A 17,386-nucleotide genomic window follows, 5' to 3' on the forward strand; every position below is an offset into this window, starting at 1 on the left:
GCGGCTGAACTACTCTCTGAGAGCGGGATAAATCTTCACGCCTTCAACGTAGACCCGTCTTCCTGTCAACATATAACTTCCCCTCACCTTCGGCATGGATCCCGGGCCGAAAGTCGGTACGGAGCTCGGCGCTGCGGTACGGCTCCCGGGCCGCGAGGGATGCAATTAGTCAGCTGAAGGCTCTTTTGGCTTCATATGCCCTGCTATTCCCCGTGCCCGACAATCAAAGCCTTGTTGGGATGTGTTGTGCGACGCGAGATAGCCCAGGTGTTGGTGTAAGGACCCTTGCTCCGAGATATGAGGGGTAGCGTACCAGGCAAACATTAACCATTCTGCCGCTACATCGAGAGGTTGGCTGCAGATAGCAAGCAGAGTCTGGGCATCAACCTGCGATAACGTATCAGTCAGATATACTACCTAGCAAACGTCTAGGAATTCGAGTTTACCGTTCATCTTTTTAAGAGGCTAGAGCTCGCCGCCCTTTGTGACCTTGTTCCTCAATTTCATGTTTTCTGCCGTAGTTTCAAGGTCAAATTTCGACCAGAATGGCTTCCGATCCAAAGCAGTCAAGCCTCAGGGCGAATACTTCTACCATGATCCCAAATTGGGACCCAGCTACAGAGAAAGCCATCGTACGAAAGATCGACCTACGCATCTTCCCCGTCATGATCGTTCTCTTCATCCTCAATTTCATCGACCGCAACAACTTCGCCAACGCCCGCCTCAGCGGCCTCGAAAAGGACCTCAAGCTCACTGACGTCCAGTACCAGACCTGCATCTCTGTGCTGCTCAGCGGCTACGTCGCAATGCAGATCCCCTCCAACATGATTCTGAACAAGCTTAAGCGACCAAGCTGGTATCTATGCGGCTGCGTCGCCGTCTGGGGCGTCATATCGGCGGCAACCGGTGCCGTGAGAGGCTTCTCCAGTGCTGTGGCCTGCCGTTTTCTTTTGGGTTGCGTCGAAGCCAGCTTCTTCCCCGGGAGTTTGCTATTCCTGTCGCGTTGGTACAATCGGAGAGAAATGCAGCTCCGTGTCACGATATTGAACAGTGGAAACCTGGCAGCGCAAGGGTTCGGTGGATTGATCGCTGCTGGAATTCTTGCTGACCTGGAAGGTGCCGCTGGATTACGCGCCTGGAGGTGGCTCTTCATCGTCGAAGGTGCTGTCACCGTTGCTCTCGCTGGGGTCGCACTCTTCATTCTGCCGGACTACCCCAAAACAACAAGTTGGTTGACGGAAGAAGAGAGGCGAGTGGCGCAGGATCGTCTGGCTCTTGACGAGGGGTTGGCTGGAGGATCTGCCGAAGATGAAGATGTTACAGCCATACAAGGACTAATCATGGCGTGCAAGGATGTCAAGGTGTGGCTTTTGGGGCTGGCATACCATGCGACAATCATGGGTTTAAGCGTAAGATCAGCTTTCTTAGCCATGGGATATTTTCTTGACTTCAGAGAATGCTGATCGTGGTCCCTGTGCAGTTTGTCTTCTTCTTTCCGACCATCACGGAAGGACTTGGGTACGGCCAAACAGTGACACTGCTGCTGACAGCGCCGCCTTGGATTTTCGCTGTGTTGGTGTCGCTGCCAAATGCCTGGCATGCTGATAAGACGGGAGAACGATTCTTTCACTACTTTGTGCCGCTCTTGACGTGTATGGTCGGATACATCATATCTGCCACGACGACGACCACGGCCCCGCGCTATGTCTCTTTGTTTCTTATGACCGGTAGGTTTTTGATCTTTATGCCATGCTGAAGGTAGAGCGACTAACAAAACCTCTTACTCAGTGGGATTTGCATCCGGATTCGTCATTCTTGCGTGGATATCCAACACAATACCCCGCCCAGCAGCCAAGAAAGCCGCGGCGATCGCAATGGTCAACGCGATGGGCAACATCGGAAGCATTCCTGGTTCATATATCTGGCCGGCTAAGTACGGTCCGTACTACGTTGAGTCGTTTGGTGCAGAGATCGCATTGCTTGGCTTCGCTGCGATTGCTGCTCTTGGGCTACGGTTCTACCTCCGTGCGCAGAACAAGAAGCTTGATCGTGAAGAAGCAATGCAAGACTCTGTTGAGGCTGGTGCCAAGGACTTTGTGGGATATGATGGCATGACTGAGGTCAAGAGCTTTCGTTATTTGTATTAGGACGAATGCAATTTGATAGCAAGAGCGAGCACAAACTTTTGTAAGTGCGTCTTAGTCGGGTAATCTCTAGAAAAACACTTGGACATATGTTAGAATAAGACCGCTGTTGCGACAACTTTATCAATCTGGGCTACTCAAACTTCCCTCTGATCTGCAAAGCTCCGTACCGTCTGCTATCAATACCGAAAGCTGCAACGAGACAGAAAACATCGGCGATTGGTCATTTCTTCCACGTGCAGTACATATCTACTGCCGATATCTACTGCTGATAACGGGACATTTTGGACAAACTCGGCGAAGGCTCCCCATGCCGGATAATTCCTATCGTACCGCCCATTGTACAGTAAAAGGTGCAGCTTATCTGCCGCTCATCCAGCTCCCGATCGAACCAACAGGGGCCTTGAATGGCACAGTTACCCCTACGGACCCCTTTCCAACAACCGCCGGCCCGAGGTCCGTACCGCAGGCCAAGAGATGCACGACACCCACAATCGTGACTTTCATTGGATACGTGACATGCTGACTGGTTCCCTCTTCAAGCTCTACGTACAAATAATACAAAGCTCAGGTTATTGAAGTTGAAGGAAGTCTGTACTTGAGACGCAAACTGACAATTATTGGGTTTTTAAAGACATACCACTCAAGAACATTCGCGCAGGAAATCAATTGTGCAGCGAAGGAGAATCAAGTTCCTATAAACTAAATTCCCATTTGCCCGGCCTCAAGACTCGAGAGATCCTCTTGAACCGTATATCGACCTGGGTCCTGAATCTAACGATATAGCAAATGATTTTCTTAAGTCTATTTACCCATCTCAATTCGATACTAAACAGATCCATGTTATGGAAACCTTTTTCGTTTCCATCATGATTTCCTAAATCGATGGATGCCAGGAAGCTTTCCACGCGACCGGCGAGCGAAGCCCCACAATGCTCATGAGAACACGCCCTTTGGCACGAATTACCCCACATGGGCGCGCCTTTCGACATGATTACTTTGTCTTGAGCTTGACAAGAGCGGAATTAGGAAAGTCTCTCGAATCAGGCACATTTGTATCCCAGAATACAAACGTCGCAATGGTTCTCCCTCTTGGATAACTTACTTGGCCAAACATAACGTAGCGACACCACGCCGAACATGGAACGCCCCTCGGAACCCATTAAACTCCGAAACCACCGCCCAGGAGACATGACTTACATCGCCCACCGTCACGCAGTGGTGTATTATGCGGACTACGGTTTCGAAAACTTATTCGAGTCGCATATGTCTAGATATACGGCTCATTTTCTCGACAACTTTGACCCATCGTCAGAACGTTGCTGGATCGCTGAGAGAGAGGGGCAGTTTCTGGGCTGTATTATGCTTACCAAGGACCGAGAGGTGCCAGGGCGTGCGAGGGTTAGGTGTTTCTTTGTTGAAAAGACCACGCGAGGTCTTGGGATCGGCACAATGTTGGTCGAAACGTGTCTTGCCTTTGCTAGAGAAGTTGGGTACGAGCGCGTTGGGCTCCAGACGTACGAAGAACTCAGTAGTGCGAGGCGGCTGTACGCTAAATTTGGGTTTCGGATCATGAAGACGGAGGAAGAGCGTGAAGAATGGGGAAGAAAACAGGTTTCAGAGATTTGGGAGAGACTCCTGTAAATGTGTCGATTTCGCCGCGGTAAGCAGAACCACCTCCGTTTCAAGAAATTACATTGACCAAACGCCACAAAGAATTTCAACTGGACATCCATATTATCGGGGCTCATATGGCAAGCCATGCATGATGGTCATACCAGCAAGACTTTCAACGTAGTATGGTCGATGGAAACCAACCCATTCTCTCGTCCTCTTCCATTACCTCAAGTTATGAATAGAAGCGCGACATCACGCCCGAATCAGCCCGACGTACGGCTGCCATGTCTAAGCGTAGTGTGGACAAAGTTGAACGATCTTATAATTCACTAGTCTTAAGGTGGCCCGTGAGGCTTCCTTCCTGTGATGAAGCGATAACTTGTGATGAGCCTGTAGTCTTTGCTCCTGAACTCCCTCTTTACGCCTTCCATGAGAACTCGTGCTTGATCCTCACTGAATCCCAATACCCGCGTGAATAGGGCGGGTGTGTGTGATTCAACTGACATCTGCATGTGCGCCAGCTCATAACGACCCAGCTCTTTCAAAGCAGGGTCTTTTGCCCATGGGCCAATCGGTATCTGCAACGGAGTTAATAGGATCCCAATGAATAAGAAGAGTAGGTTGACTTACCCTGTAAACCAATTCTTGAACATCCTCAAAACCGGCGTCAATCATCCACTGCTTGTGAAACCTCGCAACGTTGATCTGTTTGCCGTATGTCTTGCTCGCGTCGTCGAGCTTCGTGACCCACTCCTTCGTCCAAATCGCCCGATCGAAGCTGTCGTCGTCACTAAAGATCCAAGCATCATACTCTTGCATCTCCACCCAACCACCTGGTTTCAACCCGCCCATGACCCTGTCATAGAATCTCGCCCAGTTTGATGATGTACCACTCAGCGCACGGCCATGAATGTAGTCGAATTTTTCATCCTCACGATACGTCCAGTCGTCCTCGTAGTCATCGACATGAAACTTGCAATTCGTGGGAACCCACTCAGGCTGGATCGGGGATAAGTCAACGCCAAAAACATCCGCCGTGGGAAACTCGTCCGCCAGATCGATCGCCCAAATTCCCGTGCCCGTGCCGAGGTCGAGCACCCTCAGCCCCTCAGCCGCTTCGCTCGCCGGATCCGGTAGAGGCGCCGTGTAGGTTCGGCCACCCAACAGCAGGCGCCAGATGTGATGCTGAAGGTCCAGGCGCTCCTGCTCCTGGTCGTCGTTCGGGAGGACATACTGCCCCTCGCGGTACGCGTGATACCGCCGGCCGTTCTCATACTGGTAATGATAGATGGACGATGTGATGGACGACGTGTACGCGGACCCAGCGTCGGAGCCGTAGGTCGAGTCATGGTCATCCCGGCGGATGTCGTTCTGTCCGATATTCACGTCAGCCTGCAAACGTCCTCTTCGGTCCGGTGGAAGTCTGGTGTGCGGCGTACGTCAACCTGCAGCGGCGCGACGGCCTCGTTCTCAACGGGGTTGAGAAGGAACTGGATGCTCGTCGGACCCGTGTTCCGCGGAGGCGAGGGTGTCCTCGGCGTCACAGTAGTCGCGGGTGTCGGCGTTCCAGTCGACGCTGGGTCGGCACTAGGGTGCAGTCGCTGACCCGGGCCCGAGTACCCGGAACTGGAACCGCCGGTACTTGAGTGATTCGACGTCATTGGAGCGGTGTCAAAAGATCGGCAGAGTGTTTTTGGCCTGTGCGACGCGCCGTGTTGCTTTTCCAATTCAGTTGCAGCTTCAAACAGCCGCGAAAAGCCTAAAAAGATCGCGGGCGGAAGCGTTGAGAACGAGATCAATCAAATCATCAGCCCACGTCAGAGTATCATTTGATTCCCCGGTTGCAGAGAAAGGATGAGAGGGAAGGGGGGAAGTGCGGATCGGCCGGGAACCCAGCTTGAAGAATTTCCTGGGAGGAGCCTTGCTCATAAACCCCTGGGCACCCCATCCCTGAGCCGACTTGAAAGCGTGGCAATGAGTCGAAAATATCCCCTAGTCCTCATTCAGCTCAACGTCCGTGCCTCCCCATGTTCAGCTCGCCAGTCGGTGTCCACTAGCGGAACTGTTCCATTGATATGCAATAAAGCAGATCAATATTTGCGAGAAATATCGCTTGAAGACTACCGACAGGAAAGTAACAATTGAGGGGGCCAAGTCTCTGTTGGTGGTAATAACATGAACCTCTGAACAGATCTAACCAGACTGGATTTGTCTCATGTCACAGAAGTTACTCATCCATCCGATTTGATACAAGCAAAGTTTCGATTTCCATTTACTAATATGGTTTTCGTTATGTTAATATATTATGTTTAAGTCATTCAAAGTATGATAAATTCATGTTTCTGGGACAGCATGTGGTCACTGACTCACTCAATGAAGGTCGTCTCATGAGGCTAATCCTCTGACGTGGTTCGTCCGACTTCTTAAGTTCTGCAACACAAGACCCTTGAGAATCTCGAAATTACAAACTGGAACTCAACGCAAGTTCTGTCCAAAGTTCTATCGCAACGTGAGACCTTGGCCGCTTTGCTCATTTTCGCTCTAACACAATTAACGATATCGTAAAGGTCGGAATTATATCCGATGTACAATAAGTGAGATTAAGCGAGGTCAATCTCTAAAGGCTAGAAACAAGATGTCATAACGTCGTGACTGAGCTCAGAAGTGAGATATCACCTGATTTTCCTCCGTCGGGGATTCTCAGCGTCGCCTAGCCGCCTTCCTCCATTGACCTCATCATCCAAGCAGGCGGCATGTCTATTTTCAAGGTCGTCTCTTCCGCCACATCGTGAAGACTCTCCGTTCGCGGGGGCACCGCAACACCGACAGCCTTCCAATAATCATTCAATATCCTCCAATCCAGCTCCATTCCTACTACAAGATCATCAGCCCACACAGGCTCTGCCTTTACGCCTTGAAAGATAACTTTCAGCTCGAGCCGAAAATAACGCTTCTTCCGATGCCCGAGTACGGCCAGCACCTTCCTGCAAAGCCGAGATAAACCTGGGCTGGCGGCGTCTATGGCTCCGTCACGACCACCGGGAAATTGGGACCAGTAGTTCCGCACCGCATCCAAGGCCAACCAGCTCAGCTCGAACTCCGTCTTCCAGCCTGACTTTGATGGGAGGTAGTTGATAGTTGGCGGTGCGTCGATGATTGCATACAGCTGAATGTTATAGACGCCACCACCGCTGTAAACGATGACGTGTTTTGTAATAGATAGTATAACTGGTGTCCAAGTGTTCAAAACTTCCTCTAAGCAACGCAACGGTTTTTGAGGCTGCGGGGCTGGACTCTCTGCAGACTACCAAAAATTAGCGCAACTCCGGGCGTGGGCAAGAATCAATTGGTACTCTTACACTAGGCGTCGGAGAATGAAATAGTGCTTTCTTGTCATCGGCATCGCTTTCGCTTGGTAAAACAGTTTCCAAATCGCTTTCAAAATCGGTGTCCAAGTCGCTGTCCCAGTCGTTCTCCGAGTCACTTTCCAACACGACACGCCGGTGCGATGGAGGTATTGGGATGATCTTGGGGCAGATCTTAGGACGCGGATAACGCAGGGTGACGATCAATCGCTCCGGTGGCTCCGGCGATCGACTTAATCTTGAATGAGGCTTCGTGCAAACATAGATGCAGTCTTCGGCTTCTTTGCGCAGTCTAATGGTCACGAGGAGTTGCTTCTGTTTGCTTCGGGGGTGACGCCGGCGATCCACGCGAACTCTCGGTAGCATCGGCGAGCAGTGTCGCTGCACTGCCATCGCGACGAATGAACATAACTTATGGCGGAATGAAAGTGCTATCAGATAATGGCAAGCCTACTAAGCTTATACATGGAGGCGAGGTGGCTGAGACTAAGTATGGTTGATGGGTGTTGCGGCGTCCTTCTTGTTGATGTTTGTCGCGTCGTTGTCGGGGTCCGTGTTGCGGACTTGTTGGCCTGATGCAAGCGAAATGAAGACAAACGGCTGCCGCGGAGAATTTTTTTCCAGTGTTCTGTTTGCTGCCAGCGCCGTTGTAAATGGCCCTCCGCTGTATTCATACGGCCCGTGCCGTGATACGCGTTTGTCAGCGGGTCCCTGCATTTCTTTTTTCTCAGCATGCAGCATTCATCATGTGGACGCTCTCGTCAACATCTAGCGCCTTTCGTTCACCGTTAGGCATCTACTGTCACGCAATCTTGTCTGTAGAGCGAGAATGAACCATGATATGAAAGCCTATATCGCGCCCTGACTGCTTAATGATGACCGTGCCGACGGAAGACCCGCCAGGACGCGTGGTGGCATCGAGGATGATGGATTGTTCAGAGAGAGAATTAGAGCCGCCCTGAGCAGCGACGTTGACGTACCAAAGGTTCTTTAGAGATGATTTAGTATGATCCTGACGTCTACCTCTTGCAAAGGCCGACCAAACATTTTCAATGTACCCTGGTCTGAACCCCCACTCCCTATCCCAATGCGCTAGTCGTATTCACCAGACGCAAAAGTATTGGTGTCTCCCGAAGGAGCCTCAGAGAAATCCGAAGTCCGACTACGTGAAGCCCCCAAAAGACCACTTAAATGCGAGAAACAAAGCACTCCTCTAAGTGCTTGCCTCCGTTGATCGACCTCTCAAAAAGCTTCCAAGCCTTATCCACAGAATAGAACGGGTCAGGCTAAAAGGGGCTTTTTCTGAACACCTAAAGGCAATTAATTAAGTTTAGCCTCTAAGATTGAGTTTAATTGACCGCTGATGGCTTTGTAATTACTTGATTAAACTTAGTAAGTTTGCTGCGGTGCTGCTTAGTGAAGGTATTGTACTGGATAGGGATGACGATGGTGTTCTAGTGCGAACGTGGGGTATTGACCTCGAGGGTAACATCTGCGAAAACTGATCGACGCGCGGTGGGTCGGGTGGATGGATAGATGGATCGAGCAGCGCAGGGCCGACTGTTTGCTTCTAAGCCGGAATATCACATCCCATAGTGTCTGCGGCTCCAGATAACACTAGCCATAAGTCTTTGAGCTGGTGTTGAGGTACTTTATTGTCGGTTCTCAGGTGAGGCCAGCGGTACTTGAGACGGTAAAGTCTTCACGTCCCTCAATCTCTGGGGTAAAGGAAGCGCCGCTTTCTCCTCCGAACAGATGCGCGTAGTACATACTAGCCTGGCCTCGACTTTCAATATCGATACGCCGCTGGTGCGAGGACGTAATTCGCTCAGTTCAAGTGCTACAGCACATGACTCATCACCGAACATGTTCACACCTGACTTGGCTTTTTCCCTTTAATACAGGCCGTACCGTTTCCTCTTCATACCGAGACTCGATATTCTGGTCGCAAACATGCACGCGCAGCTCCCAGATATCGATTACGCCACTGAGACTGAATACCGAATGCCGTGGTGGAAGTTTCATCTCCCTCCTGAGGTTTTGTTCACCTTGTTTCACGATGGCTTTAACACCTGGTTGAGTGCTGTGCAAAATCTTCAGGCATTCCATCATAACGTTGTTGAATATTCTAAAACCGCAGCTATAGAAAACGAGTCACACGATCGACTTGCTACGTGGAAGTATGAGCGTATTAACGAGATAAATGATACTTAGGCTGAAATTAGCTGTTTGCTTAGAGGAACACTGGCGATATGGTTATGCCCTCGCTTTGGAGGGCATCAGTAAGACTATAATATGGATAGAGACTCCTTGGCACTTTATTAAAAAGCGTTTTGCATTTCTGTTGGGGTATATTATTTGATTGCATAGTAACTTTCTTTGATGAGTATGCTAGGTAAGTATAAGCGAAAGTATCAGGATAGAGTGGGAGCAGAGGCATTAAGAAACCTGAATAAGTTGTGCCATCTGAGCCATGTGAACACAAGTGCATCCGTATATGACACCAAATTCATAGTTGGTACGGTGATTCATTTGGTGCTCAACGTCAGTCCAACAAGTACAGGCGATCACCCGACCATTGTCCACGCTGCTATATTGCGAATTCTCCTGGATGGTGTACCAGCGAGTTTAAGGTCACCTAAATCCATCTGCATCATCCATCTCGTCCAAAACTTTGTCGATAAGAGGGAGAAAGAGCAGAGCCGCGAAACTGCAAGTAGTTCGGTAGACAGGACTCGACTGTAGGAGGATGAGAAAGAGCACAACACAGAGCATACGGACACCGAACTCATTGACCTATGTTGGCTAGACAAGACGACCCCCGTCGAAACCAGGATCCTGCGTCCCCATCAACCCAGACTCTATCCATAACGAGGCTGTCCAAGAAGAAGAGGTTGCTGACTATAGAGGTGATGATACTCAACAGCATCCCAGATTTCGCGCATCCTCACGGGTTTTCAAAAGTTGACCTCCCCAGAGCGCCCCTGCTCTACTACCAGCAGCATCTTTGCCGAGTTTACTTTGCAACAACAGTGTCGTCGGAGAATCGATTCCTCTATCCTCGTCTGCTACCACTTCCCGCCCCTCTCCCCAGTTGACGAAGAGGAAGAGCCGAAACAACGAGAGAGACAATGGAGATCCTGTATCTCCATAGCAAATGATGAAGAGACGACGATTCATGTAGGGCTAAGTTCCAGCCTTCAGTGCTACAGCGCCGGAACTCGTCCGGTATTGCTCACCCACCTGAAGATGCTATTGCGGGAGGTTCAATTTACTGCTGAAGACGACGGGAGGGTCAGCAGCATCCACCATTGATGGTTTAAAAAACAGGAAAAAAAGTAGGAAACCAGAAGAATAGTGAGGCAGAACCAAGAGCCAGATGGTGGTCCTATGAGCGCAGTGTTGTTGTAAGCGACCGACAATTGCCACGCATTCGGTAGGGAGTTCAGCAACAAGGCTAAGAGCATCGAATGCACTCTGGATTGGCAGGTATCACTGAAGATTGACTACGACGCGTGGTTAGGCGAATTTGGCAGCCGTCTGAAGTCGGAAATAGCGCTCGAACAGAAAGCAGCAACCTTGAACAGTTTCATCGTGAAGGAATGGCGCATGCTGATCAATAATAACGAAGGAAAACTGATGGGAATTGGTAAACTTGAAGTATGAAGTGCAGAGGGGGGCAAGGATTGCGGTAGGCGGCATGTGGAAGGGCGGCTGCTGAGGTTGCGAGCGAGGGATGGAGAAGAGTGCAAGCACTCCTCCAACACAGGTCATTCCATGTGATGCAGGGCTTGCTGGTGAAGTGCAGCGACGAATGTTATCACGTTCCTGGCCAAGTACTAGACTCGAAAGCGATGCACTAAAATATGCTCCCTGCGCTCCGCCTACGGTTCACTCGCGCCACGGTAGAGATCTCGCTGGAGGGAGAAGCTTATGGCGAGACACAGCGTGGCGAACCAGGTCCACCATAATTCCTAGGCCCCTTCCTAGATTCCTTCCGAGATTCCTTTGCTGCTTCCTCACGCATTCTTTCCTTGATTTGAATGCGGGCCAGCTCTGAGTGGGCGTGATGTGATGAAGGGAGACACATCGCCACGGATAGACAATGTTAGCACGTATACTTCGTGCTGCACGCTTTCGCCGTGGCATTGATGTGCGAGTTGACGCCACTTTTGCTAAGGTGCGGAAAATGCCAATCAGTAGTTAACTAAAAAACGGCACTAACTCTTTTTTTAAGCCACTCAGCAGCAGTCCACATGGAATTTGGAGGAAAAGCGGGCTTGTATCTTTTGGCGTCAACTCGCACTCAATGGGATATAACATCCCGGGAACATCACTGTAGATTCCATGCTTTGGCTGAGGTTACTTCTCCTACTCTCCAGCAGGTGTTGAATCTGTATTTCTTACTTTAATCAATCCTCATTATGCACTTCTCAAACCCATTCTCGCACGCACCACAAGACACGTACGAACAATACTCTCTCATTGCGGAGCACAATGGCCAATTTTCACAATCAACAGAGCCGGTGGACGAGACCAGCGATAACACAAATCATAAATACGCCTCCTTCGTTTTGCTAAGATCTGCGAAAGACTCAGTTTTATCTTTCCTTGACAAGCATCAATACTCCACTGGTACCCTCACATGGAAAGATCGCTTTCTTTCCGCCTTGGAGCTCTCTGCCCTTCTCCTTCCTGCTTTCGTCGTCAGCCCATTCATATACTTCACCAGGGCCCCTAGCAACAGACCTCGGCGCCGAAAGCTTGGCCAAACAGCATATCTCGATGGCCTCCGCGGTGTCGCAGCATTTGTCGTTTACATCTTCCATTATTCTTACCTCTGGTTTCCAGACCTTCGCTGGGGATACGGCTTCGATGTTCATCACATGTTCTGGCAGTTGCCTATCATCCGGGCTCTGCACTCCGGACGAGCTAGTGTCACTGTCTTCTTCGTCATCTCGGGCTTCGTTCTCACCCTCAAGACCCTGGCGATGATCCACAACGGCAAGATGGACCAGGCTCTGAGTGCACTAGCTGGATCCGCGTTCCGCCGCCCTTTCCGACTGTACCTTCCCATCTTTGCTTCGACATTCATCATCGCTCTGCTGGTCTATGGGGGGGACTATGTGAGGGATCCGTCGGGAGCACCTGTCCCGCCGAGAGGGGAGACCTTGGACCAACAGCTGCAACACTGGTTCTGGAGCACGATCGATCTAATGAACCCGTTTCGACCCATTGTCAACAGAGAGAACATGAAAGGAAGCGAGTATGACGGGCATCTATGGACAATCCCTGTCGAGTTCAAAGGTTCGCTGCTCGTATTCTTCCTTCTCCTTATCTTTGCTCGGGCAAAACGGTGGATTCACATGGTCGGCGTCGTGGGCACAGCCTTCTGGCTGGTTCGCATCGGCGACTGGGACCAGGCTCTTTTTTGTGTAGGCCTGTTACTTGCAGAGATCTCCATCATCCTTCCCAACGGCAGCCCGCCGTCAGAGACACCCGAAGATGAGACCCTCGGCTACAGAAAAACGATCATTACGAATTTTGGTCCCACCATTGGCCATGTCTTTCGCCACGCGGGTACTTTGGCTCTCTTCTTCCTCGGCATGCACCTTTTCTCATACCCCGAGCTTTCCGGCTCGTCGACTCCGGGTTTCATTACACTTTCCCAGTGGGTGCCTGCCTACTATCAAGCTACGGCAGACCGGACTCAGCTCTTCTGGAACTCCGTTGGCGCCATTGCGTTCATCTTTGCCATGATGTACTCGCCGGCCGTATCTTTTGATCTCCAACTTCCGCTCCCGAAGCTTTGCAACTTCCGCCTGCCTTGGCACCAAACCAGTGCTAGCCTCAACGATGGAGACAAGGAAGAATTCGCAGCAGCAACGTTTTCGGATCGTGAGGCAGCCAGGCCCGAACCTCTTCTCCAGCGGCCTTTCACCACGAACTTCGCCCAATACCTAGGGCGCATCTCGTACTCTCTGTATCTATGGCATGGTGCCATAAACCACATGGTCGGAGTGAGATGGCTGTCTCCGGCGTTTGCCGCGCTGCAGCTAGCTCAAAGCCAGGCAAAGGAACTCACAGAGAGCGGCAACGACACCGCCGCATTAGACCTAACGCAATCAGCTTGGGGTACGTACAAGCTTGCGTTCTTCTACGGTACCCTGGTCAACACACTCGCGCTCTTATGGGCAAGCGATGTATTCAATGCATTGGTGGATGTAAACGCTGTCAAGTTGACTCGTTGGCTCGGTGAAAAGTCTTGGAGGAGGGATTGAGCAACCTTATTATCTTTTCCTTTGTTCCTGCATTACAAGCCTCAGAAGCGTGCACATTGTTTTTGAAAATGTCCCCGTTAGATGAAAACTGCAAATTACATCCTCCAAATGAAAGCCGGGAAGGCATCTGTCGTAGCACACAGTACACACCGCAAAGGTCGGCCCTCTTTCAGTATTCTTGACTCTACGACAGCACTAGTGAAAGCATGGTAATCATGCTCATAGACGTGTTCAAGGTTCGTCACCTAAAAAACCATAAACCGCTGTAACGCTATAAATACTATCATTCTCAAAAACATCATGGGAGTAACGCGCCCTCATCAATAGCTACCGGTCCTGAAATTCCGGTAAAGAGCTGAACAGAGAATAGTTGTAACAGATAGGATCAATGAAACTGGGGTCTAGCTCGGGCACTAGCTGAACTTGCGCAACCGCTGGTACGGCTTCCGCCGTGGGGCTGTTGTTCTCTTCAGACTCACGCGGCGTTGACTGTGTCAACACCGCAGACTTTGACAGAGGTTCAGAGTTGAGCTTGTCCATCAAGTCTGAGATCAACCTCGCGGCACATGATCGCACCCGGTGGTATGCAGGCTCGGCCAGGTGCCACGTCCGCTTCATCTTCTTCAAGCAGCCCAGTACTAATGTCACTCTGTTGTAGTGATGGTCGAAGCATTCTTCAGAGTGGTTTTTGGACGTGGCGAGTTGAGTGAGGCCAGCCATTGCGAGCGCCGGGATGATGAATGGTGTGTGTTTCTGAATGTTTGGACATAATGAGATGTAGTCCGATAGCCGTCTTGAAGCGTTCATAGCCTTGATGCTCTGTACGAGCCGCGTTGATGCTGATGAAGAGTGAAGATGCGTGTAGGGCATGAAGTCGTCTTGGGGGCTCGATAACAGAGGGTAGAAGCGGCTTCGTGGTAAGTGGAGAAGCATACTTGCATGAGCGATGATGACATGCGCCTGGAACATCATCTCATCCATGTTTCCGTATGGGTCCACGATTTCCATCTTCTCCATCGGCAGGTGATTTGACCAACTGACGAGCGCGTTTTCGATGGCCTGCAAATGGTCGCGGTGGTAATCTTTCAGGCGGTTGAGAACCAGCACCCGGCCAAGAATGGTTGCAGCTTCAATGCGGTAGCTGAACGAAGAGAACACAACGTCTTCTTCGAGCAAGATCCTCCTCTTGAACTCGAGAACTTTGCGTGGCTCAGGGAGCTCGCAATTTCCGGTATATAACGACTCTTCGCATGGCAAAGGAACCTCCGGCGACACAGCACTGCACCGAAAGGAGATAGTCTTCAGAGGGATCGCCATCAAAACATCCGCGACGAAGAGCTCCCACCATGTTCTCCTCAAGCTTTCGGCCTCGACTGAGTTCTCTGGGTGCCTCGAAGAAGCAAAATCTGCACGGTTCATGCCAATTTCCAGGGCGATTTCAGCACACCGGCCAAACGCGATGTGAGCATCCTCGATTTCATCTCGGGAGAACAAAACGATGGAGTAAATCAATAGCGCCTGGACTGCGCAGGTCGAAAGTTCTGTGTTGGCAGCCAGCGCTGCTTCAACGTCACTTCTCAAGTTTTCGCTGGGAGTCGTCTGAGAATAGTGGGAACCGGCAAAGTCGACGGCAAGGTGAAGATAGTGAGGGTAGGCTCGAGAAGCGTACATCGACGCGGGTACGAGAATTGGATGCGCAGTATGGAAGTTTTCGTAGTAGAGCCGGCGATATCGATCGCTTTCAGAAGAGGGCCGGTGTGAAGTGTTTGTGTGAGATCGGGTACCATTGGACGTATCCCTCGGAGTTGGCATAAACCACGATAAGTGATCGGTCGTCATGTCTGAGAGGTATGAAAGTAGATCACCATCGGGATTGACTGGAGGAGGCCCATCTCTTGAGTTAGGTGCCGCCGGATGAAATCCGATGTTTCGGCGTTCCGATGCTGGAGCCTGCAACTGTCCTCTCTCGGTCACCGCACTATCAGTAACAGCAGTCGTTGTTGGGGAGCCATCGCCAGATAAGGAAACACATGTTGAGGCTTCTCTGGATGTTGAGGTCGGCGCAACAGTTGCATTGATGCTCGACCCATCCCGCATCTGACGATCACCGGACATCAAGGTGCCTTGTCCCTCCGATGCAATTGATTGTGGGCGAGGTTTCCTTCGTCCGCCTCTCCTAGAGGGCTCATAGTAGCAAGTCTCTCCGTTCTGGATGCATCTCGAGCACACCGGCTTCTTCGCATCGCATTTCAGGTGCTGCTTTCTGCATCCAGTGCAAGCGAGAGCGGCCAGGCCTGTCTGCCTGGTGCTTCTCGCTGGAGGCACGGTCATGATAAAGAAAGACTTCAAGAAACGCAAGTCTCAGCAAAAGATGCGCACGTTTAGCTTGACCTCGGTCGGCGATGGCTAGACGTCGTCCTGACAAAGGAAAAAGAGTACAGATGAACTTCTCATTTTCTCCTGGACGTCGGCTGAGTCGCCGATTGACTGCTCATGGGGTCCATCCAGGTCATGACTCGACATCTGTGATTGGCTAGTAATCTTATCGCGCAGGCTAAGACCCTGTAGCGTCAGCCAAGCTGATGCTGTCCCTCGGGGATCGCCGGGCCACGTTGAGCGCGGTCGGGCTTTGATCGTGGTAACGGCTGCTTCGCTGTGTGATGTAAGGTGTTTATCATGGGACGTCCAGGTCCCATTTATGTGACACTAAAGCTTAATATTGTCTTATCATCTGACATTCATTTTCGTGCAGGTGGTCTTGTTAGTTATTGCGGTCTGTATGATGCTGCTTGTTACTTGGCTTGCGTTGATCGGCGATTGACTGGCGGTCGGCGAATGCGCCCCCAACAGACACAATCGACCGCGAGATAAGAGGTAGACACAGCGGCTCTTATATCAAACCCATCCAATTGCAATGACACCTATTGTTCAGAGGTGTTCACTTGGAAGTGAAACTCAATTTTCTCGTCATTCAATCCTCTTTTTAACAAGAAAGACAAACCAATTCTTTACGGAAGCAGCTCCACACATTCAACCCCTAAGCTTATTCTTAGCATCATGTCCGCTGCCACACTATTCGCCCCACTGCCTCTGATGCAGGCCGGTCCGCGAGATCAGCCATTATCACACCCAAGCCCCGAACCTGCTTACAGTCTTGAAGACCTTGTAAATGACATCAAAGAACATTTGGGAACTTCCTCTGGCATTGGTTCGGAAGATGTTGATGAAGATTACTTAATGTCTCTCGTCAAGAGATATGCGACAAACCCCAACGATTGGGCCCGATACTACTATAATTGCCCGGGAAAGAACTATACCCGCAATGCCATTGAGAATATTAACCACAAGGCAAATATAGTAAGTCTTAAATAACTTGATAAATTTCAATGCGTTTTCTTACCGAACTTGGCAGCTCCTGTTGGTGTGGAATCCTCTCAAGGGTTCTCCAATTCACGACCATGCCAATGCCCACTGCATCATGAAGGTCCTAGCCGGGGAATTGACGGAGACGGTCTATTATACCCCTTCAAGCACGGATAAAGAGAATGTCCCTCTCAAAGTCAAGAGTGAGAGGACATATCAAGCGGATCAAGTGACCTATATATCCGACGACATCGGTCTTCATCGCGTACACAACCCGCATCCCCAGAACGTTGCGGTTTCGCTGCACTGTAAGTTTCCTTCAAAGGCCAGGACAGTGACGATTTCTGACCGTTGATGCACAGTGTACACCCCACCTAATGCTGCGGACATTGGGTACAATATCTTCGACGAGTCGACAGGACGTGCAAGCTTTGTTTCGCAGGCCAAGGCTTTCAAGCCATCCTCATGAAGTCCAGATTTATTGTTCTTCACTTGTGGAGCATTTCGCGTGGAGAGTTTCTTGATTGCATTATTTTTACAGAGCATATAGCTAGCTGGCTGGGATTGTTTTTCAGTGATACCAAATCGAATTGATACATTTCGACTCATATCGAAA

At 50.5% G+C, this 17,386-nt stretch overlaps 4 protein-coding genes across 4 annotated transcripts; 2 read left to right on the top strand and 2 right to left on the bottom strand.

Annotated features, from left to right (window-relative positions):
- Positions 1-545: 545 nt before the first annotated feature.
- On the top strand, positions 546-2,147 carry COL26b_011757 (uncharacterized protein; the record flags this gene model as incomplete). Its single annotated transcript, XM_053184418.1, has 3 exons — positions 546-1,409; positions 1,481-1,727; positions 1,789-2,147. 3 exons carry the CDS (start codon positions 546-548, stop codon positions 2,145-2,147), a joined length of 1,470 nt encoding a protein of 489 aa, XP_053031626.1.
- A 1,949-nt stretch (positions 2,148-4,096) lies between these two features.
- Positions 4,097-5,422, bottom strand: COL26b_011758 (uncharacterized protein; the record flags this gene model as incomplete). The annotated part of the gene is made up of 3 exons (XM_053184419.1): positions 4,097-4,339; positions 4,392-5,132; positions 5,201-5,422. 3 exons carry the CDS (start codon positions 5,420-5,422, stop codon positions 4,097-4,099), a joined length of 1,206 nt encoding a protein of 401 aa, XP_053031627.1.
- Positions 5,423-12,012: 6,590 nt separating this feature from the next.
- Positions 12,013-13,407, top strand: COL26b_011759 (uncharacterized protein; the record flags this gene model as incomplete). The annotated part of the gene is made up of 1 exon (XM_053184420.1): positions 12,013-13,407. The coding sequence occupies one exon, from the start codon at positions 12,013-12,015 to the stop codon at positions 13,405-13,407; it is 1,395 nt and encodes a 464-aa protein (XP_053031628.1).
- A 327-nt stretch (positions 13,408-13,734) lies between these two features.
- On the bottom strand, positions 13,735-15,078 carry COL26b_011760 (uncharacterized protein; the record flags this gene model as incomplete). The annotated part of the gene is made up of 1 exon (XM_053184421.1): positions 13,735-15,078. One exon carries the CDS (start codon positions 15,076-15,078, stop codon positions 13,735-13,737), a length of 1,344 nt encoding a protein of 447 aa, XP_053031629.1.
- Between the last annotated feature and the right edge of the window lie 2,308 nt (positions 15,079-17,386).

Source organism: Colletotrichum chrysophilum (assembly GCF_026319265.1).
Source record: "Colletotrichum chrysophilum strain AFK26 chromosome Unknown scaffold_150, whole genome shotgun sequence".
Lineage (NCBI taxonomy): Eukaryota > Fungi > Ascomycota > Sordariomycetes > Glomerellales > Glomerellaceae > Colletotrichum > Colletotrichum chrysophilum.